Source organism: Dromaius novaehollandiae, chromosome 2 (assembly GCF_036370855.1).
Source record: "Dromaius novaehollandiae isolate bDroNov1 chromosome 2, bDroNov1.hap1, whole genome shotgun sequence".
Taxonomy (NCBI): Eukaryota; Metazoa; Chordata; class Aves; order Casuariiformes; family Dromaiidae; genus Dromaius; species Dromaius novaehollandiae.
This window is the reverse complement of record NC_088099.1, coordinates 62,290,085-62,311,948: the sequence shown is the minus strand read 5'-3', so window position 1 is coordinate 62,311,948 and position 21,864 is coordinate 62,290,085. Positions and strand designations below refer to the sequence as shown.

Here is a 21,864-nt window from a genome sequence, read left to right as displayed (position 1 = left end):
CTGTTTTCAGATTCGACTCTCATTTATTGTGTCAGGCTGAATTCAGATTAGTACCTTCAGACAAGCAGCATAGGGTGGCATTTGTGAGGAATCTAATCTAGTTTCCTACTTGGTAAGCCTGCATGCTTGGCTTCCGGGGGGGCGGGGGCTGGAAAATGTTTGGAATGTTCATTTATAGCCCTGAACCCGTAGCAATTTTGCAGGAAATTTTCATTAAAACTAAATATTTGCAGACAGGTGACAAAAAATGTTGAGTGACATGTTAATGCTTGCCTTTGTGAAAACAACGGGCTAGACAGTATCATGTAAATTAATACTGATGGTATTTTGGCAACACATTCACAAGTCCCCACTGACCGTAGGTATCCAGTCTGAAACTCCTTGCATGTTGATTTTCAGTGGTTTAAAATACCTGCTGTATGAACTGACTTCCTTGCAAATACAAGTATTCTTCCTCTGAAATATAAGACCATATTGCGGAAATCCTAGTTTCTGTTGACTTCAAAAGTTTAGCATACACATAAAAGTCTGCAAAAAAAGAAAAGCAGACAGACTCAAATTAAACGGTGCTTTGCAGGTATGTATTTAGCCCTCAAATCAAGATGAACTGTATACCTCTAGATTTCAAAGAAGAATTTTTTTTTCTGATCTGAAAAACAGTTGCAAAATCACGTAAGTTTTACAATAGCATTATGCAGGAAAGTCCACGTTCTTGAGAGTTACATTTTGTGTAGCATAACCATATGCCTTAGAATGGGACTACACTAAAAAGTCTAGATTGCTCCAAAATGTCATGTGACCATGCAATGAAAAGCAGAGCTGCTTTGATCACAGGTCTTCTTCTCATGTATTGCCCCTGCAGTGAGCGCATACAGCCGCCAATAAACAAGTACACAAAAGGTAGGAGTTCAGCCACTGCATCAGAGAAGAGAGATGGCTGAATGTGATGAGAGGGGAAGGGATAAGGTGGAAGGGGAAATAAAGCACATCATTTTCGTGCTTCCATAAATGACATTTTCTCTCTCTAGAGCAATAGGAAGAGTAAGTGGGATTCCCTGAAGCCCAGCTCCTTGCTCTTGTTCTTTTTCTGCTGTCCGTTGTCTTGGACTGAATGTAAAGGTTTCCCTGTAACCCTACATGACTTGTAGTGCTTCTCCCTCTTCTTCCAGTAAAACTGAACAAACAGAAAAAATGCAAAGCCCCTAGAATTAACAGTAAATGTAAATTTGCAAGTTCAGATTTGGTGCAGTTTTGTAAATATTGCCACTTGTATATTTAGCCCTTGGCCTTGTCCACACAGAAGAGTTCCACTGACTTTGCTAAGTTTTGTCTAAACTTCCACTGGCTTTCTACTCATTTAGTGCAAAGGTGAGCCGTTGCATATTTGGTGTTATTAATAATGTCTTTTCCATTTTTAGTGTTTTTTGTTGAAACAGAGTAATACCTTGATGTTGCATTAACCTGGGTTTATGTTACTTAACAAATATAAACCAACTTCACCAATACTGTGTTTTTAAAAAATAAATAGATAGCTTTCATTTGGTGAACTATAAAGTTTGTGAAATGTTATAATAGAAAAAAATAAAGAAAAAATATCTTTGTGATGGTGGGATTTAAATTTCATGTTGATGGAAATGTTCATGGCGCAGTCTGAAATATGAGTTACCCTGGCATTAGCCTGTAAACAATTGATGTGTGTAACTGGTGATGGAACAGGGCTCTTCCTTCTTTCATTCCTTCTGTCCTCTGGTTCCCTTACCCCCATTTTACCCACTGCCTCTCAGTGTTTCCTCTACATTATTGTCTCGGTTTTGAAACCAGGATGCTATGAAATCTCTCCCTGACTGAAAATGATGTCTGTATATGCACAGTTAGTGTACAGTGCTACCCTGCCATGTTGCTGCTAGAGTGGAAAGGAAGAATGCCTCTTCTTTCTTTTGGACCTAAGCTGAGTGCTCTTGATGCATACTGCAAGATGATCCCAGAGTTTTTCAGACTTCATCACCTATAAACATTAAAAAATAGAAAAAAAGGGCAACAGCAAGCTTTCCTGCAATAGTCTCCAAACAAAATGCAGTCAGTATAGAGTGCTTGATCAATCCCGTCTTTGTAGATGGGTTCAGTCAGATTTAGTGAGTCTCCGGTTCAATCCTGGACAACCTGCGACCTCTTTTGGTCAATTAACAACATGAGCAAGAGGACAAAAGACGACTGAAAATCGTTTGGTGCAATAGCCCATCGGGGTATTAAATGAGGCTGATTTCTTTTTGAACACATCTTTAATTTCATTTTGCAGGTTAAAGTCTTTATTTATCCTTACACCATAGTCTTCATGCGTAAGGTCAGGGTTTTTTTTTTAATCCTCTTATTTACGGAATCCCTTTCAAGACAGTGCCTGAAAAGTATTGTTACAGAATAAAGAACAGGGAAGACAAACTGGAGAGTTGGTTTTAATTATCTAAAAAAATCTGATTTGTAAAAAGTGCAGTTTTTGAGATGCACAGTATCGCGGGAGTGGGGTACGTCGAGTAACAATGTACATACTTCACTCTTCCTTCTGAATTTAGACACATGAACAGCTGATGAATTACTGGAAGGTGAACTTCAGTGTTAATGATGTAGGGGCTGAAAACAGAGCAGTAGCGTGGCTCGTATCATTTCCATGGCAGCAAATCATAGTGCTGGCCACTATCTGCGAGCATTATACATTTAATTTTGCACAAGGAATAGACTTCTATGACTGAAAGGCCACAGTGTGTATGTAAACATCTTACGATCCCCTTCAGCATCAGCTTGCATGAGGGCTGCCGCAGGGGTATACACAAATTTTGCCTTTGCCAGTTCGGATGTTCTTGATGGAGGTTAAGCGAAGTAGCAGGGAGAGCTAAGCAAACCCGAGGGACTGAATGTGCGCGGGCCGCAAACAGAGCAAAACCGGGGGCTTGAGTTTGCTTTGCAGGACGGGCGGCGGGGTTTTGCTCTGCTTCGCGCCGCAGGCTTGCGAGCAGATGCCGCGACGGGAACCGGCTTCTGGCGGCAGCGGGGGACGGCTTAGAGGCTCCGCGCAGCCCTGCGGAGGGCGGCGGGTGCCTGCGTGCCCGGCCGCCTGCCGAGGGCGCGCGGCTGCGCCGGGAGCCGCGGGCCGGCCCCAAGGTACGCGCTGAACCTGCGCGCGTGTGTGCGTGTGTGTGCGCGCAGGCACACCTCCCCGCCGCCCGGCATCGCAGCCCCGCGTCCAAAAAAGGGCACTCTCCGCGGGCCTCGCTCCTGTCTCCTCTCCCGGCGCCAAGGGAGGGGGGCGGGAATCCCAAAACGCGGAGGGCCTCTTTTTTTTTTTCTTTTTTGTTTTTCTTTCTCGAAACAAAAGGCACATGATGCGGCCCCGCTCCTCCGGAGCCGCTCCAGCGCATCCCCTCAGCGCGGGTTTCCAAGAAGTGCCCCTAAACTCCAGCCGCCGCGGTGGGCTGCTCCCCCCTTCCGTTCTCCTCCCCTCCCCTTCCCACAGCACTTTCTGGGCCGAAATCTGGATTTTGAGCGTCACTGCCCTTCTCCCGCAGCGCCAGGTTGTGCATTATTCATAGTCCGGGGCGTGTCCTGGGCAGGGGTGCTATATAGGCGGGGACCTGCGCAGCATGAGAGAACAGATGGGAGCAAAGAGTTACAGAGAGTAGAAGCAAATAGCAGGCAACAAAGAGAATAAAAAGAAGGGAACCTTGCTTTCTTAATTTATTTTTTCCTCCTCTATTTTTCTTTCCCCCCCTCCGCTTTCTACTTCTTTCTTTTCTTGAGCATTTTTGGACGAACTTTTCTTCAGACCGTCTTGGCTTGGCTATTTTTTTTTCGATTTTTTATCTTTTATTTTTACGAGGTATTTTATAACTTTTTTTTTTTTTTTTTTTTTTTTTTTGCTCAGTATTGTGTGTGGCAAAAAAAAAAAAGTTAGTGTCCAGCCGAGTGATCGAGGCGCTCTGCAGGGAGGAGGAGGAGGGGGGGGAAAGAAAAGGAGAAAAAAAAAGTTGCCTTTGTTGCCAGTCAGCTCTTTATTATGTTTATGTTATTAAAGGCAGGAGGCTGAGGAGAGAGGGTCGGGCTGTGCGTGCGTGTCCTGTGCCCGTGTGTGCCGGGAGCGTGGCTCTGCTCCCCCGGACGCTGCCTGCTGCGCTCTGCTAGGGGCGCGAGCAGCTTGTGGCTTTCCTCTTGCAGCCTGCGCGCAGCCCCCTCGGAGGGGCGTGTGCGCGTGTGTGTGTGCGTGCACGGACGCTCCTCTCTTCTGCTGCTGCTGCTGCTGCTGCTGCTGCTGCTGCGCTTGCGGAGCCCGCGCTGCCGGGCGCGAAGGGGGCGGCCGGCGCTCCCCCAGCCGGGGGCGTGCGGCGCAGCGTTAGTGTGAGCGGCGCTGCGCGGCTCGCTGCCGCCGCGCCGGCGGTGCGCGCCTCTCCGCGCCTCTCCGCCGCGGCGGCGGCTCTGCGGGCCGGCTCCGGCTCCGGCGGTCCCCCGGTGCCGGTTGCTATGGTGCCGCGGCCCGGCGTGCTGTGGGCAGTGGCGGCGGCGGCGCTGGCGCTGCTGGTGCGGCGGGCGGCGGCGGCGGCGGCGCTGGCGGGGCCGGTGGTGCGTTGCGAGCCCTGCGACGCGCGGGCGCTGCAGCAGTGCAAGCCGCTGCAGCCCGACTGCGCCGAGCGGGTGCGGGAGCCCGGCTGCGGCTGCTGCCTCACCTGCGCCCTGCGCCTCGGCCAGCCCTGCGGCATCTACAGCGAGCGCTGCGGCGCCGGGCTCAGCTGCCAGCCGCGGCCGGAGGAGGCGCGGCCGCTGCAGGCGCTGCTGGAGGGCCGCGGGCTCTGCACCAACGCCACGGCCGGCGGCAAGCTGCGGGCCTTCCTGCTGCCCGGACCGCACGCCGCAGGTAAGCAGCGGCTCCGCGCCGGGGGGAGAGCGGGAGGTGCGCGCCTGCCCCTTCCGGGGTCGGGGAGCAGAAAGGGGGAAAGTCGGAAAGTGAGTTGCACGCGGAGGGGCGGCGAGGGCGCGCTCGCTGCAGGCACGTTCCTGCGACGGGGCCCCCGCGCTTGGACCCCGCGCCCGGCTCGGCAACCCGAGCGAGGCTTCGGCGTCAGGGGGCTCGCGGGCGAGCCCGAGTGCCCCCCTCGCAAAACATGCCCTCCTAGCTGGGCTCGTTTTGAGGGAGAGGGGCTTTTCCTCAAGGAAGCCAAGTTTGTCCCCTCGCCCCCCCCTTTTTGTTTTTGTTTTTTCTTTTGGTTTTCTTTCTTTTAACACCGATGGTGCGAACTAGCGCCTTGCAAAAGAGGCGGAGTTGCCCTTTTTAAAAAAAAAAGTCTGGGGCAGTTGCTCTTCGCTCCGATGGGTGCTTGGGGTTGGCACGTCCGCCGGGCTGCGCATCGCTGAAGGAAAAAGGTTAAATCCCTGTGATTTAGCCGGCGAGTTCCTAGAAAGAGGGTGCGAGAAAACGGAGAGTCCGGAGCTAACTGCTGCGCTGCAGTGTCTCCGACTCGGGAGAATGCTAAATCCAGGAAAAAGGGCAAAAAAAGGCCGGGGGGGGGGGTTGTTAAGCACTTCCCTGGCTCGGGAAGGTGGTTATTCAGAACAAAGCGTTTGCACAAAAGTATTTTTAAGAGGACGCTGTTTTTCCCTGCACTGCAAATGAATGTTTGGTGCAACGAAACTTTCCCATAGTTCTTGCATGTCTTGTAAATGGGACGTTCATAGAGCGTGTTTTGTTGTGTTTTAAGAGGCAGGGAAGACTGGAAAAAGTTCTGTTAGCATGCACATTTGGAAACTTCAGGGACAGGGAAACTTGGGATTTGGATCGAGAAAGCACAGTCCCTCTGTGCAAACATTTCATTAAACTGTTTGCTAACCAACAGCAACTATGTTAACATTTGTTTAATAGAAAAGTGTGTCAAAAGGCTTTCCACTGTTTACGTTTTTAAAAAGCCTGGCGTTTTTCTGCTGGGTTGCAGGGACTTCTTTGGCTGGCCTCTCCTTAGCTGTGCAAGAGGAAGTGGCACCAGGGCTCCAGCTAACTGGCTGCTCCGGTAGTAGGAGATGCCTTATTATAATTATTTATGTGCTGCTCCTAAGCTGTGACAATTTGAATGAGCGAGGGTTCAAAGGTACTCACTGAAATTTTAAATCCCGTTGGAACATGGAGCAACTTCCTTCATCCCATGAACTTGGCTTTGCATATTCATCCTTCAGATGAATTGAAAACCGAGGGGAAGTCTCCCTCCAGATATCCGAGGCTTGGCATTATTTAAAGAAGAGGTATTGTTTTGTGATGATGACTGCTAGGCAAGGAGAAAGGGGAAGGTAGAGCTGTGCTTTAGATCCCTGCTGAAAATCTTTCCATTTTCAGCCTAAATAGTCAAGATGCCGAGTTCCTGTTTGTGCATTCCTGGCTCAGGGAGCACGCCTATTTTGAAATCGGTTGGAGCTTTGATTGCTTAAAAAGTGGAAAGCAGGGCCCTTACAGTTCCCATTCAAGGACTGAACGCTGAAAACTCTGTGTTTGAGACGGATGAAGTATTCTGAACCCATGCGACGGATTGTGCCCGCCTTTTTAGGGGGACTGCTAGAGTTTCAGCTCCAAATCCAACACTCAGGAACTGAGATTCGCATGTCACACACCCTTTCTGGGCAGGGTCAGACCTTCTCCCTGATGCATAGCTAGGTCCTGCATCATATGCTGCACTTTCTGCCATTACTAATTTACAGAAATTGCTAAAAGATGGTGTGGGCAGTGTGTATTACACTAGTGTCTTAATATCAAATATAGTAGGCCACTGACTTATTTTACAGTTTAGTTTTCTGGGCACTAAAATGAGCTGATGCAGTGTGCATATGCAACCCTTCTAGTCTGTTTTTTAAAAAAGGGCAAGTAGCTTTTTCACAGAGCACTTTTGTTTCCATTAGGACTAGATGTAAAACTAACATGGCACCAAGTTTTATAGGACTGAGTTGACAGAACGCGCTTCACAGATTAAAACGTGACATTATAACAGTTCAGAATTCAAACGTGAGAAACGCTGTCCAGGCATAAGGGGCTGTACAAACCGCAAAATGACCAGCCTGGTGATTATTTAATGCACATTAAGAATACTTTCTACCTATTTTTGGTAGACCTGGTAAACTAATGGACAGGACTGGTTGCAGAAAACCTAATAGGCATATAGTATTTATAGATAGGAGATTCATGTTTCTAATGTTCTATTGTGTCACCTCTTGCACATTTCATTGAGAGTGTGGAAAAAAATACCACTGTTCAAAAACAGGACATTAAACCACCAAAAATATGTTCAAATACTGCTGAGAGTCTGAGTTAAACCCACAAAAGCCAGGAAATTCAGACTTAAGACTTAAACTTCCGTAATCCATTTGCACTGGAAGCTGGATTTTCCTGGTCAATTATGTCCATTACTAGCAGTGGCTACACTAAAACCACTGGCACCAAGATGTTAACTCTGATCCCTCCTCCTCCTCCTCCTCATGTTCCTCCCCTGTGCCTGTGCATTGCCAGGGCCACTGGGCTGTGTTGAAATGCTCATACTCCGTGGGCTAGGTGAACATGGCCTTTCAGGTTTAACATTGAGTTTCTTGGCTTTTGTGGTTTTTCAGTGAGCCATCAAGTATAACTTTAATATAGATTTCCAGGATGTTCCTTGCACACCAGTTATCCCAGTGCACTCCCAAGATCATTTCCTTTTTTAAAAAAAGAAAAAAACATGGCCAGCAGCCAAGGCACTGAAATGCAGCAGCAACTAGTGTGACTTCGTGGGTAGGAAGGTACAAACTCGAAAAATTCCACGGAGGAAATGCAGCCAGTTACACTTACACTGCGAGAGTTTCCTAAGAGAGAAGTGCAGCGTAGACAAATACCTCAGAAAGTACAGGAACACTGTGCTCATGCAGTATTTAGGAAAAAAGTATTTCGCCTGTATTTTCACGGATGGTAGTTTAAAGAGAAAATATTTTTAAAGCTCGTAATGAATGCAGATGTTTGTCCTTTGACACTGTTACAGAATGAATGGCAATTTTTTGTCTATTTTGTACACCTAGAAATGTTTCTGATTTTAAACAGTTTAAGAATGCAAATGTGCCACTTTTTTTCTTTCCCATTCGGTCTGGGGAGTAAAATTAAGAGAGAAAAGCAGTGTTTAAAATTGTTAATTAGAACCACCAAGCTCCACCTGGTAGAATTTCTTGTATTAAAGCCTTTTTTCTTAATTACTTTCCTGGGGAAGACAAAGAGTCTCACCAAAACCAATAAGTTACACGAGTTAGTTGTATTTAATTAAACTTCATTAAATCTGCTCTAGGTCAGGAATAAATTACTCGAATACTTTGCATGTCTCGCATTGGTGAAGTTGCTAACAGAGTTCTGATGCAGATCCAAACCCTGGGAACGGTCAGGTCATGGTACAAAGCTGCCACCTTCTGGTGGCAGACCAAAAAACTTCAGCATAAAGCACACAGTAAGAAATTGGAGCATCAGCAATTTAAAAACGATTTTAAATCGAATTAAAGTGAAGAGCTTTCAAATAATTAATTAGAAAGGAAGGGTGTATATGCAGTAGCACTTTAAAGGATTCACTAAGAGTAAAGAGTTTCTTCATTTATAAAAGTCATCACTATCCTTTATTCTTAGCCATAGAGATGCTGTTGCATGCACAGTACTAAATTGTTCATGGTTTTATATATTGTTATTTTGTAAATAAAAATGCAGAATATAGACTAATTTAGTACTCTAGACTTAACTGGCAGTTGGTTAATGTTTTTTTCTTTACTGAATTTTTTCTTCTTGAAGGAAATTCCAGTGATTCAGAAGAAGACCGAAGTACCAGTAGCATAGAAAATCAGGCTATCCCAAACTCTCACAAGGTGCCAGATTCCAAATCGCATCCGCAGCACATCAAAATAGATATCATCAGGAAAGAGCAAGCCAAAAATACACAACGCTACAAAGTGGAATATGATTCACAAAGTACAGATACACTGAATTTCTCTTCTGAATCCAAACAAGAGACTGAATATGTAAGTGTTTTTGTAAATAGAAATGTATTTTCCTGCATGTGAGCGTGCATGTGTGTGTGCCTATGCATGTGGTGTATTTGACAAGGTAAATAAAAAAACAGATGGTGATAATTGTTGTAGCCGTTTAGGAAATTCTGGCTCGTACTGGTTTGACCAGTAGAACTATTGGACTTGCAAATTCAGATGGTCAGCAGACCAAATAGGTCACGTTCAGAAAACACAGAGGCCTAATGTATCGATGTTTACATTGATTTTAATATGATTTTCACTAGTCGATTCTTAGAAAGTAAAAGTTCATCTTTCCACTATAATTATCATGCATTTGTATGTGTGGATTCAGAACTGGCTTAGCAATATCATCATCAAGTTTGGTTGCAAGCAGCATTATTTGCTTGCAATAAAGCAAAAAAAGGGAAAGACTTCACATTCAGTGCAGCAGCACTGTGCTCACACTCCATGGAGCACATCAGCCCAAGCTAAGTTTCCCTTCCTTGAAGGGCCTGGTTTGATCAGTCAGTATTTGCATGACATGCAGAACGCCACCTCAATTTGTAGTTACTGCATAGCCCCATTGCCTAAACAGGTAATGGCTCACCAGCACACTGTGCACAGCAGAGAGACAGGCTCTGCGGGGCGACCTGAGTATGGTGCATTTGAGGAGAGAATACTTGCTGTCTGGGAATTCTTGGCTGATAACCTGGTTATTCTCATGCCTGTGCCAGATGGCATTAAAAATAATTGCTGGATACACTTTGGCATTTCATCAGGAGAGGCATGGTGGAACCAGATATAATTTCCCATCTGCAAAAAGAGGTTGCAAAACCTGCATACAATAGGTAGTTCTGTGTGAAGGAAATGTGGCCTCTTAAGTTAAAACAGCGAGGTTGATTTTACTGTATATTCAGTTTGTCACGAGGTCCAGTATTGTAGTAAAAATACTTCTGTATCTGGGTTTCAGCATATCCTCCTTCCAAAAACATGAAAATAAACTGTTTATAGTAAAAGAATCAGCTTCGGTAGTTCTGAGGAAATAGGGTCCCAGCCTTAACTAGGAGAAGTATTTCCCCATATGTGGTAGTCTGGACTCACGTGCAAAGGCCCACTGACTTAACAAAACTGCTCATGGCTGTAAAGACCAGAAATAAGTCCATCTGGGACAGATGCCTTTGTAAGCAAATGCCTTTCTAGCTATGTCTGTATGTTTGCTTTTGATATTGATCTCTCTGACTCTTGAAGTCTACTTCAAAAAAAAAAAGCAAGCTGTTGCTCTTTTTGTAAGCCTGACTTGGGACCAGATCTTTGGAAGCGTGTGATCTGCAGTCAGTGTGTCTGAACAGTTTTGTGTATTTAAGGAACTGCCAATAAGAGCAGCAGTTTAGAGAACACGTTTAGAGCTTGTGAGATTGGTACTGAAAGAAAATGTATGAAAGCTGTAAGGAAGGTATTTGCTAACCAAAAAATCAATTTTAAACTTCAGTAGGACTGTTGGGTCTATATGCTTTCAGACACTCAGATGAAAGGCACTTTATATGAGCAAACTATTAATATTACTACTTGAAAGCACAAATACCATTACTTCACTAATTAAGAATTGCACCAATGAGTCTTTGTGTTGTTACAGCAACTTAAACATTTTAAACCCATGTGACCATGCAAAGGAATTTTTTCAGGTCTGCATTTAAGGAGTGGATTGGTGGATTGAGTCAATAATGTGCTCAAACAGGAGTGCAGCTAAGCACAGAATTTGCAGGTTCTAATTCTTGAATTCTAATCCCATTGCTGACACTGACCTCTGCTCCTGGTTTTCTGCCTGTAAAATGGGGCTGGTAATGTTTTACTCCCTACTTCAAAGGGCTGCAGTGAGAAATAATTACTTGGCGTTTGAGACATTCTCTTAAAAGTGCTTCTGTAAGTTCTTTTTATCTCAGTGTCCTAAAGCTAATCCTCGCTGCATTATTGTCCTCCTTTCGCAGATGGAGAAACTGATGCAAAAAGTGACTGACTTGTCTAGTGAAAATGCCGCGTGCAACCATTCATTTGCATGGCTGCATCCCTTTGGTCCAGCTGAAATCTGGAATCATTGTCCAAAGTTACATTATTTAGACTCTACTTAGCTATAGACACAGAGAGGGAGAAAGATCTTGTGCAGAATTTTTATATATACATATACAGTGTGCAAGACTGCTTGTTTTCAATTAAATCCATTTCATTTAAGCTTTTGGATCCAGCATTATCAGAAAAATAAATGGCATTAGGGAGCAATTACTGAGTGGTTTATTTCCAATCCCCTGCCTTCTTTCCCAACTTTTCCTAACATGAGTTATGTTTGTGTGATCGACTTGGACATTGGTTAGGCCTTCCCATAGGTTTAAGTGGCTGTGATTACAACTGGAAATGCCAGTCTGTGCCTGAGCATAGCATAGGGCATTCAGTGTTTAGAAATAAGTTTATGCTTAATAAAGCATAGTCTCAAAATTTTACCTCTGACTGGTCTGCTTTTGACATTTCTACCTATCGCTTTGTTTTGATAGAGTATTTGGGTTTCATGCTTTTTCCCATTTAAAGATTTACTAAACTCTTGTGTGAAAAACAGCATTTGAGAATGAAATTTCATTTGTGCTTTCTAAACCATTCTCATTAACAGGGTCCCTGTCGTAGAGAAATGGAAGACACATTAAACCACCTAAAGATCCTGAACGTCTTGAGTCCTAGGGGTTTCCATATTCCAAATTGTGACAAGAAGGGGTTCTACAAGAAAAAGCAAGTAAGTAAGGTGTCTTGATCATTTCAGTGAATACATTTTACCTTTTATGCATCTTTGCTGAAGGCGTTACGCAGCATTTTACTGAGGTAGTCGTTTAATCCCACTTTTAGGGCCTGATCTGATAGCATTGAACCTTGTCAAGTGGGGACAGTGTTTTTATTAGCTGTTGATCATGACAACAGATTAATTTGTGAAACTTCATACCTAATCACACATGGGTTGGCTGGTGTCCTAGATACTAATGCCCTTCAGTTTAAAAAAAGCAATGCCTCTGTAATAACCCACAGAGCTAAATGTTACAGTCACCATATGACTGCAATAGATCAATGCTTTGAATTGTAAATAGCTGCCTGAGAGTTCCTAGAAGAACTGGGTTAGATCATATTACAAAAAGCAACTTGAGAAAGGCATATATCTGTCCTTTATATGCTGCACAGATCACTTCCAAAATCCAGGTCATGTTATCATGAAAGTGATACATTTAGTAGTTACTCTGCAGCAAGCGTGGCTTCTCAACCCCCTTTGGTTTTCCGTTTGCATTTGTCTCTGGGATTGTGACCTTTCTTGACAAATGCAGACCTAAACGGCAGGTATTCCTGCTTTAGTTGGATCCAGACTGAACGACTGCATTGCTTTCCAGTCAGTGCTGCCCTTGAAACTCATTCGGGAACTCGGAGGAGTGCAAATTATACCAGCTCCTTTGCTTAGTGTACACATGTTGTATAATCCCAGTATTTAGTCAGTGTTCTGTCCCCACATGTATTTCTTGGTGTGATTCAAAAAAGTCCTGAATTCCAAATATTCTTTAAGATTTCTCTTATGGCAAGCCTCTGTAAGGAGAGATTTTGTTTGTGGACCATCTTTTGTCTGCCATTTGGGTTTGCACAAGTCAGCCGCCTCCTCTGTATCTCTGGTAGCTGCAGGAGTGACTTACTCAATGTGTTTTTAGCTAATGCAGTTCGTTAGTTGGAGGTGAGAGGCCAGCCTCTGAGCAGACAACCTCATTTTAAGAAAGGTGCCCCTCTGTTGTTTGGCTTCCAGCTTTCTTAGAAATAGTCTTTCCTTTTCGGGTTTTTCCTTGAGCTCTGCAACAAGCAAGCAGTGTCAGGTGGGGTGTTCGCAACAGGAGCCGAGGGTCCCAGTATTCCCTTTTTCCATCAGTCCTGCAGGGACTGTGATGTTTGACCTTGGCTACATGCTGCTGAGCTCGTCTGTCCACCCAAGCTTTTCCTGAGCAGGTGGTGATATTCCCGAGCAGAGAGAGTTTCTTTTCCTTGCCTGGAGTTTTGAGTACCTCGTGTCAATTCATGTGCCGTTGTATGTAGATGAGCTGCCAGTGATGCTCAAACCCCAGCCTACATTTGTTCAGAAAAGACTGTGGACTTCTGTGTGAGCCGCTCTGTGGAGCGAGGCTAGCACTGTGCTTTGTGGCTGTGCCAAAAAGCATTTACTTAGCTACTTTAGAACAGCATATAATTTAATGACGTTCAAGACACGCAAATGTGTCATAGTCCTTATCCTTCGGTAGGTATTACAGAAGACCGCAGATAGATATTTACTTTGTTCAGTCGATCTTTCTCTCATCTGTCGTTAGACTCTAAGGGCTTTGCTTCATCAGCAGTAAGGTGGTGGTTTGCACACTCTCTCTGGCAGGTAGATAATAAATTAGATCCACAGCAAACATGTATTGAGGTGCATTACTGTGCAGTGGTAGTTCTGCCACTGAAGTGCTCGTGCACTCTTCCACTCCAAAAAAGAAGAAAAAGAAAGGAAATAAGGATAGTATACTTTCATGCCATTCCTAGTGTTCATTCCTAGAAGTTCATTTACCAGAATAAGATGATGGTGTGAAACAAAGACATGCTTCCGCACTCTGGGTAGTATTCAGTCTATGTGGAGACTTTGCAAGTGCTTTAGAAAAGGTTCCTGCACTAAATGTGACAGTATATTGGGGCAGCAAACATAGAAGATGCAGGAGCGGTTTCATACATCAAGCGCTGTGCCAAGTTACGCAAGTCCCAGTAGTTTCAGTGGTAGTTTAAGACAGCTCAAGATCTTGTAAGAGATGCTCCCAAGTAGAGCCCATGTATTCTGCATTAGATGCAGTTTGAGTGCTCCTCTTCTAAAAGCATCAACTCGAAATAACTTGAATCAACCCTTGATACAGGCCTTCATATCAGGTAAGGCTTAGGGAACACAGGGTGAAATGAAAAATAATGTATTTATGGTGCCCTTCTAAAATTAACTGCCAGGAAAAAAGCATCAGTTTGAGAAATAAGTGACTCCTGGCCAGATTGGATTCACTGTCTGTGAGACAGTGCAATGGTTGTATTCATTTGTTTTTCTTTCTGGAACATCAAAATGTAGGTCTGATATTTTGGGAGCTGTAAGCAGGTGTCTAATCTGATTAACAGAATGCTAAGCCATTTCATTGATATCCTTCGTTGCTATTATTAGCAGCATTTGGTCTGTAGTTCAATTATATTCCACTGTGACAACAAAATTCAGAATAATATGTTAGGAAATAGACAGTAAAGCCATCAAAGAAACAATCATGAAGTAGGTATTTTTAATTCTGGAAACACTGACTACTTTCCCATATCTGCAAAATTCTGTGGCTGGATGTGCAATTCAGTGCACTGTGGTCCTTTGCAGTCTTCAGAGTGTACTGTCTCGGGTAGGTTAAAGTCTGAGAAAATAGTTAATTCTTTCCCAAAATAGCTTCACTGTCATGCAGCAGTAGTCACAGTACTGTATTGTTGAATGTTTGGATCAGGTATTAGGAGTGAGAACGACCATATTTCCTCCTTGGCTCATCTTTGGACTTACTTTGTGGCCCAGCAAACTGTTTCACAAGGGCAGATACATCTGCTTCTGCTCCTTGTGCAGTCAGCTCCTGGGACTACTCTGGGGTTAATTATATAGCTATTTACAAGATAATGGGTCTTCGTGCCTTGATTTAATGTTATACCTCAAAGGAATTGTGATAGACAAGTTCACACTAATGCATGCTCTTAAATACTTTAAATTACTTTTTCAAGCACAAATTATATGTTTTGTGGATGCATGTACATATGTAGTTCAGTATACAGATTTCTCAATATAAAACCAGGCAATGCCCTGCAGGCCAGAACCTAAAGAGATGTATTTTAAAAGGACTAGACTGATGATACAGGTAGATGTGCGACAGGAGGAATCTGATAAATTATAACTACCCTGGAAAGCATTAAAAACTCATTCATGAGGCACTTTGCATATGAGTATAATCTGCCTTCCTGGTCACCTGCCTTTCCAATCAAGTTGAAAGCAGCTGTTTTTTGTGACCTTTGTGGCTGTCTAGAAATTGACTTTTCAGGAACCACCATAGGGAGTAATTTTCATAAGTGAAACAAATTTTAAGAACATAAATTTATCTGTCAAGGTACAGCATGAAAAATATTTCAGACATTGTGTTTATATATAAACTTTTTAAAATCAGACCTATTAAAATGTAGATTTCTTTATCGTAACAAATCATACATGTAAGGTTGTAGCATACAACTGTGATGTATAGGTATATTTACATGAAATATGTTTATACAGGCACATTTCTGCCTCCAGCATGCAAAAAAAAAGTTTTAATGAAATTAGAATTATCTTTGAATTGCCCCATATTCATCTACTGGAGCCAGATATTCACCTAAATGTGAGTTGGCATTGTTCCACTGAAAACAAAGTTGGGCTTGACAGGAGCCAAAACAGCCTGAAGTGTATGTCAAGGCTGTCTGCAGTCTGTTCCAAGATATCACAATTGTAGCTCCATGGAGACCTCTGCACTGACCAGGAATTAAATGGGATACCATATGTTTTGCTGTGCCCCAAGAATGCCTCTGCGGCACTTCTTTGCGGAAGGCCGAGAGGCAGGTGGCATAAAACTGGCAGCTGGTGTTTCTATCAGAAGTAATTATTGGCTCCACTGCTTGGGCACTTTTCCAGCTCTTTTGGGCTTCTGAAGTCATATAGAGGAGCTGAGCAGAGCCCTGAAGTTTATGTGAAGTACAAAATTCTGAAGTGTGGATTTTTTTTTTTTTTATGTGAATTATCCGTCATTTCAGTAGTGAGTGCAAGCTAGCTGTCTCAGGATAAAAGCATCCCCTTTGAACCAGAAGTGCTCTGCTAGTGACAGCATGACTGAGCAGGTAGTACAATATCACAGATTGGAAAAGGTAAATTATTTCTGTTTGCTCACAGACAGAATGTTATTTCAGCTGCAGAGCTCTAATCCACATGATCTAAGGGTTTCATTTTCTCAAACAGGTTGTCCAAAAGAAATAAAAAATTCTTAATAGTAGAGAACGTGTTTCTCCAGACTAACTTCATGGTATATTTAATTCCAAAAATTCATTATGTGACTTTAAAAAGCAATCGTAACCCCCAACAGCATGAGATAACTTTAATTGATCATTTGTTTTGACAGTGATGCAAGCCTATGAATCAGCGAGAGTTGTGTAACATACTTCATATAGTACTTCTAAAAGGGGAGGACGTGTTACTATTATTAGTAGAAGTGTAGTTTCATCGCCCGAGCACCAGGCTGGCAGCCAGAAACCCTGCCTTCTAATTCTGGCTCTGTCTGTACCTGTGGTCTTGGGAAAAACAACCTAAGAATTTCTGCCTCAGTTTCCTTATCTGTAAAATTTAGATCATGCAAAGGCTGTTGCTTATGAATTACTTCGTTTTGCACATGAATAATTTGAGGTGCTAAATGTTAATACCACTCCAGCTAGAGTCCAATCCAGCCGCCACTGAAGTTAAAGAAAAACTGCCCATCGATTTCAGTGAACTTTGGGCAGCCATTCACTGAAATCCTAGAGAACATTTGCAAGCCCTAGTCAGGTTTGTGAAACAAAATAATAAAAGCATACATTGATTTCCTATGTAAAGGTTTGCTTTGGAAAATGAATTGAACAGATAGCAAGAACTCAAATACAACTAATCATGTAGTTTAGCAAATTATTAATGTAGCTCTTCTCTCAATAGTCTTGTACTTCTTTATCCTCTCCTAAAATAAGCCAATATTTACTTTAAGCCTGATCTTATAATCCTACTGTCAGAATTGCCATTCATTTGCATAGGACTAATGAAGAAGGACAGCAAATCCAAAGAAGAGAAGGCATTGTATTATTTCTGCACTAGACTTCCTACTCAAAAATGTAGCACAAAGGTAGATTTATTTTCAGTTGTGGTGATTCGTGTTATTTCATGTACTCTAAAATAGAATAAACAAGATGGAAGCAAACATTCTAGAGGCAGAGGAGTCTGGCCAGCAAAATGATCTATGCAAACACTGAAAAAAGGCTGTGGAAACCTGGGGTCCCGTCATGATGGCAGGTTCAGGAATTTTTTTCTAATGTGTGATTTATTCCCGTCTCACTTTCACAAGTTCCTAGTGATGACTGTCTATGCTAATCTCTGCTGCCACAAATTAATAGGCTCAGGAATCTGCTGGTTTGGACAGTCGCAGGAGTTGCTCATATTCACATTTCTGTCCTATATATTACCTCTTCTCCTGAGATCCTAAACTGGATGTGGAAAGGGTCAGATGCTTTTGGCAATGTGTGAAGCCCAACACTTGCTTGATGTTTCCCAGTGCGCCTGCACCTGGAAAAGATACTTTGCTCCGTGAACACAGCCATATCACATGGGAGAGCAGGGCACTTGTATGAGGCTCTGGAGAACAGTGCAATTGAGTGGTAATGGCAAAGCTCATCTGGTCTGTGGCGAACGCACAGCTGGTACCCAGTCTACACCTCGGAAATGCTTGAATTGCTGAGAGGGTGATCTCAGAAGTGACATAGTTTGAGAATCACAAGGTATATATGCACAGGCTTCTACTGTCTTTTAAAAAGGCAGTTTCATGCTCCAAGTAAAAGTCTCAAGGTGGAAGAACTGTATAAATAGACATCTAATCTAGTCTTGCTTGTATGATAGCTTTCAGAGCATTGAAGGGCATAAATGGCTTCAGTCTGCCTAGCCTGTTCTTCCTTCAGGTTGGCAGTACAACGGATCCAGCTGTAAACTTTGGAAAGCTTGGTAGGCTTTCGTCACCTCCTGCTTCATATGTCTGTCCTGACTGAAAGGTCTTCTCTGTTAGCATTTGCAGTTAATCCTCTATCGTCAAATCTCAAATCTTTAGCTGACATAGATGGAGGCTCTGCCTCGGCTAGGAGGTTGACCATGGAAAACTTAGTAAGATGTCCATATCCATGTAGAGGAGTAGGTTCACCCTTTGTGTAGGTGACAACCCTGCAGAGTCCCAGAGGTTCCTGTAGGCTGAACTGCACCTAGAGTTACATGAGGACTATAACCTGCAGGATGTTATCTCCTTTAGTTTATTTTTTATCACTTTTGGTTTCTTGGAGAGACCATTATTTAGTACATGCCAAACTTGTTTATCCATTTATTTACTGCATTATTACTTCTAAAGTTTTTGTCCATTTATTTTCTTGTTTAATGGTAGTTTCAGATTGGTTAGTATTGTTAGCAAATTCCACTAGGCAACTGACTTCTAAAGTTGTCTTAGGTTATAGACCTAATATATAAGCAACATTTATTTATAGGAAAATATACATGTAAAGCTCTAATATATACCTAGCAGTTGTTGAAGTGATAACTACATTACAGAAGGATTATGTATCTGTTAATAAATGTCAACTACAGTACTGAAATTCCTCCGGCAAGCAGATGCAAGCTAAGGGTGTTTATTGCTGCAAGAGCTGTCTTTGCCAAACCTGTGCTTTAGTGTAGAACAAATCTGTGGGCTTTCTTTTCCAAAGAAGGGTCCTAGTCATCAGCCCTTACTGCTGTAAATAGTCCTTGTTCAGCAGAGGAGAACTATCCGTCTAATCTAATAGGGAGCGCTTCAAAAGACTGGGGTTTGGGGTAGTTCTTAGAGCAGTTTTATTATGAGATAATTAGACCCAAAGTAGTTTGCTGATGGAGAAGGTAGCTTCTTATTGTCATGCTTTGCAGTGGAAATAAAGCTTCTATTTAGTTCTGGCAATGTCAGATATGACCAAGATGCAGTAACATAGCTATGAAATGAGTAGTGATCCCTGCAATATAAAACTGAGAGCGAAAAAATAAAAATGATGCTAGCTGGGTCTTGTATTCTGTTTCAGTGCCGCCCATCCAAAGGCCGAAAAAGAGGTTATTGCTGGTGCGTGGATAAATACGGACAGCCGCTTCCTGGATACGATGGGAAGGGAAAAGGAGACGTCCACTGCTATAACTTGGAAAGCAAGTGAGGGGGTAGAGGCCATCTCTTCTGGCGCCTGTGCGTGGGAATTGGACGTATCAGAGACCTTGGAGGGGCTGGGCCAACACCATGGACTGCGTTGCACGTGGAGCTGTGCGTCCTGCCTCCCGCCTTGCCGGGGGATCCACTGACTCTATGGACTCTGCAGTTGCACCCCGCCACTGACACACTTCAGGCTCCCTATAGCACGTGTAGGGAGCTCTGACTTCCCGAGTAAATCTGCACTATTGATACCCAGAAAGAAAGAAAGAAAGAAAGAAAAAAAGGCACTTCAGAATGGATTCAGGGAGTCTCCACTGACTTTTTAAAGAACGGCCTGTGACCAATTTAATCCCGAAAGATACTGTGTTTTATTTTAAAGAATTTATAGATTGTAAGCTTGTAAAAATATTAAAACAACAACAACAAAAAACACAAGGATTTAAAGTTTAAGCTTTTTTACAGGTCTGACGGGAAACTTATCTTCACGGGTAAAATGTTTTATAAAAATCTCAAAGAACTTTTTAAAGAAACATATTTCTAAAATAAAGACATGGCTATTTTTTCTGTAAAATATATTATGAATATTCTGTTAGTCTGTATTTAATATAATTGTTTTTTAATAAACTTTATTTAAATGTAACATGTGAATACCAAATATTACACAATAATTTTAGTGTAAACTTATGTATGCAAAGAGAAAGTGAGGGGATGGGATGATTTGCAAATATGTATAGATTCATATGCATACACACTGACCTATTCTAGATGATAGTAATGGATTTATGGAGTAAAGGAAGTGTTTCCAGAAGAGGTTAAATTTCCTCATTTGAAATGGCTACAAATACCAAGATAGTTTTCTTTTAAGGTTTTTTGTTTTTTTTCCACTTTATTGGTATTTTTAATGCACCCATCACTGAATTATGCCACTGGAAAGAATGACAGTTGCACTGAAGCTCTCTGTAAAGCATCCTTCTGTCTGTCCTGTGCTTCAGTTAGTGTAACAGGGCTTAAATTTCCTCTGTTTCCTTCAGAACTGTCCATGCTAGTATAAAATATTCATGGACAAAAAATTGCCATTACAGTATGACTCTTTCTGCTTGCTTATTTATTTTTTAAAAGCCTGTATCTGTTCTCTGTTGTCTTGATATACCCTACCAAAGCACATATTCTGTATGAGGAACTCCTGTTTAAGTCAATGCCAGCAAAGTGGGGGCTTACGGACCCGGTTTTAAGACCTGTGCGCTTCACTTTGTGCTACCGCACGATCGTTGCTTCCTTTGACTTTGGTGGAAGGGATTTGCCTGCGTTTAAGCATAGAGTAAGAACCATTGGGTTGAAATATTTAAACCAGTTCTCTGCCATGGTGTTATACGTCTTTTTAATCACAAGAGAAGTGTTTTGGTTTTGTGCTGATATGTGATGCTTTCACATAAGGAAGTCTTTGGCACCAATTTGAGGCTGACTGTTTATTGAACTTCATGACAAATTCTGTATGACAATGAAATTTGGAGAAGGAAAGGTGGCCAGTGAAATGTAACATCTCTCTTGGAAAGTAATGCCATATTTTGTATGTGTATTTATTTATATATTTTATATAAATATTTTATATATTTATATAAATATATAATATATTCTTATATGTGTCACTATAAATGTTTGATGTCGCTGTGGGGGGGGAAAAAAAAGAGCCCATCAGCACTGTAATTTCCTGGTCGATCGGGAATTTGATGCGAATTAAGAGCCATGGCTTTCAAGCGACTGGGGCCGAGTGCTTGCACAGGGGCTGCTGGCATGTAGGGGAGCCACAGAAAAGGAGCCAGCGGGGCTGAGGGCTGCTGAGAGAAACCTCGCAGGAGGGGCCAGGGCTGCAGCCACCCTCGCTTTTCCTGCCGCGGGCTGACTGCAAACTTGCAGATGTGGGAAGGTTTTTAACATGCAGCTTGCGGGATCGAGGCAGTCGATCGCTGCAGATCAGCCCTTTAAAGCTTTACCCCGAAACATGGTAGCTGAACCGCCCTGTGTGTATTCTGCACAGCTCCCCAGTTTCTATCTGATGAAGGAAGCTGACGTCATCTTTAAAACTGAAATTTTAAGCCTGAGGAAGAGTAAGGGGGAAAAAAAGTGTATCTGAGGTGAGGCTTAGTCCAAGCTAACACAGACTTCCCAACAGATGGTTGCAGAAAGCTTTGCGAGGTGAAGATTTATTGCAGTTTTTTTACTGCTATCGCAAATATAACACCTGCAAAGATTTGTTGCCAAAACTACTAGGCCTTTTTTTTTTAAGTTATAAACCAGTTCCTCTCAAGTAGTGTCACACAAGGAAGAAAATTATATATAGCAGTATTTGGGCACTGTAGATATGAAAATAAGGTTTGGATTCATGAAAATGAGTCTGTATTTCACCTTTTTTTTTTTAATCCCGAACTCGTGAGCCTTCAGAAAAAGAAAAATAGTATCTCACCAGAAAGGGAGGATAGCAGCCTTCCAAGCCACATTTTGCTGGCATGCAAGAAATGTTTTAACAGCCTGTGGCAGTACTTCTGATTGGTGTTTTTTGTTAGGCTTTTTAAGCTTTTTATATTTTGCCCCCACATTAAAAATAAATATAAAAGACATGTTGGCCGGTAAAGTTTCTTGAATGGTACAAAATTCTTTAATCTGCACAGAGTACCAGCTTTATTTTTTAAAAAATATATCTTAAGGGACTCAAACTCCTTGTTTCAGGCAAACAGTTTGTCACAGGAATTACAGAAAGGTATGATTGAGCGACTTTAGTGGTGCT

General features: G+C 42.7%; 1 protein-coding gene across 1 annotated transcript; it reads left to right on the top strand.

Moving 5' to 3' along the window:
• The first annotated feature begins 3,616 nt into the window (after positions 1 to 3,616).
• On the top strand, positions 3,617 to 20,638 carry IGFBP3 (insulin like growth factor binding protein 3). Its single transcript, XM_026123566.2, has 4 exons — positions 3,617 to 4,897; positions 8,813 to 9,039; positions 11,684 to 11,803; positions 18,964 to 20,638. Exons 1-4 carry the CDS (start codon positions 4,507 to 4,509, stop codon positions 19,087 to 19,089), a joined length of 864 nt encoding a protein of 287 aa, XP_025979351.2. The 5' UTR covers positions 3,617 to 4,506; the 3' UTR covers positions 19,090 to 20,638.
• The last annotated feature ends 1,226 nt before the right edge of the window (positions 20,639 to 21,864 follow it).

Excerpts from the sequence above, each read along its gene's own strand:
- IGFBP3 (XM_026123566.2), top strand. The coding sequence starts at position 4,507 with ATGGTGCCGCGGCCCGGCGTGCTGTGGGCAGTGGCGGCGGCGGCGCTG. Across the intron at positions 9,040-11,683 it reads CCAAACAAGAGACTGAATAT|GGTCCCTGTCGTAGAGAAAT; the intron begins GTAAGTGTTTTT and ends TCTCATTAACAG. Across the intron at positions 11,804-18,963 it reads GGTTCTACAAGAAAAAGCAA|TGCCGCCCATCCAAAGGCCG; the intron begins GTAAGTAAGGTG and ends ATTCTGTTTCAG.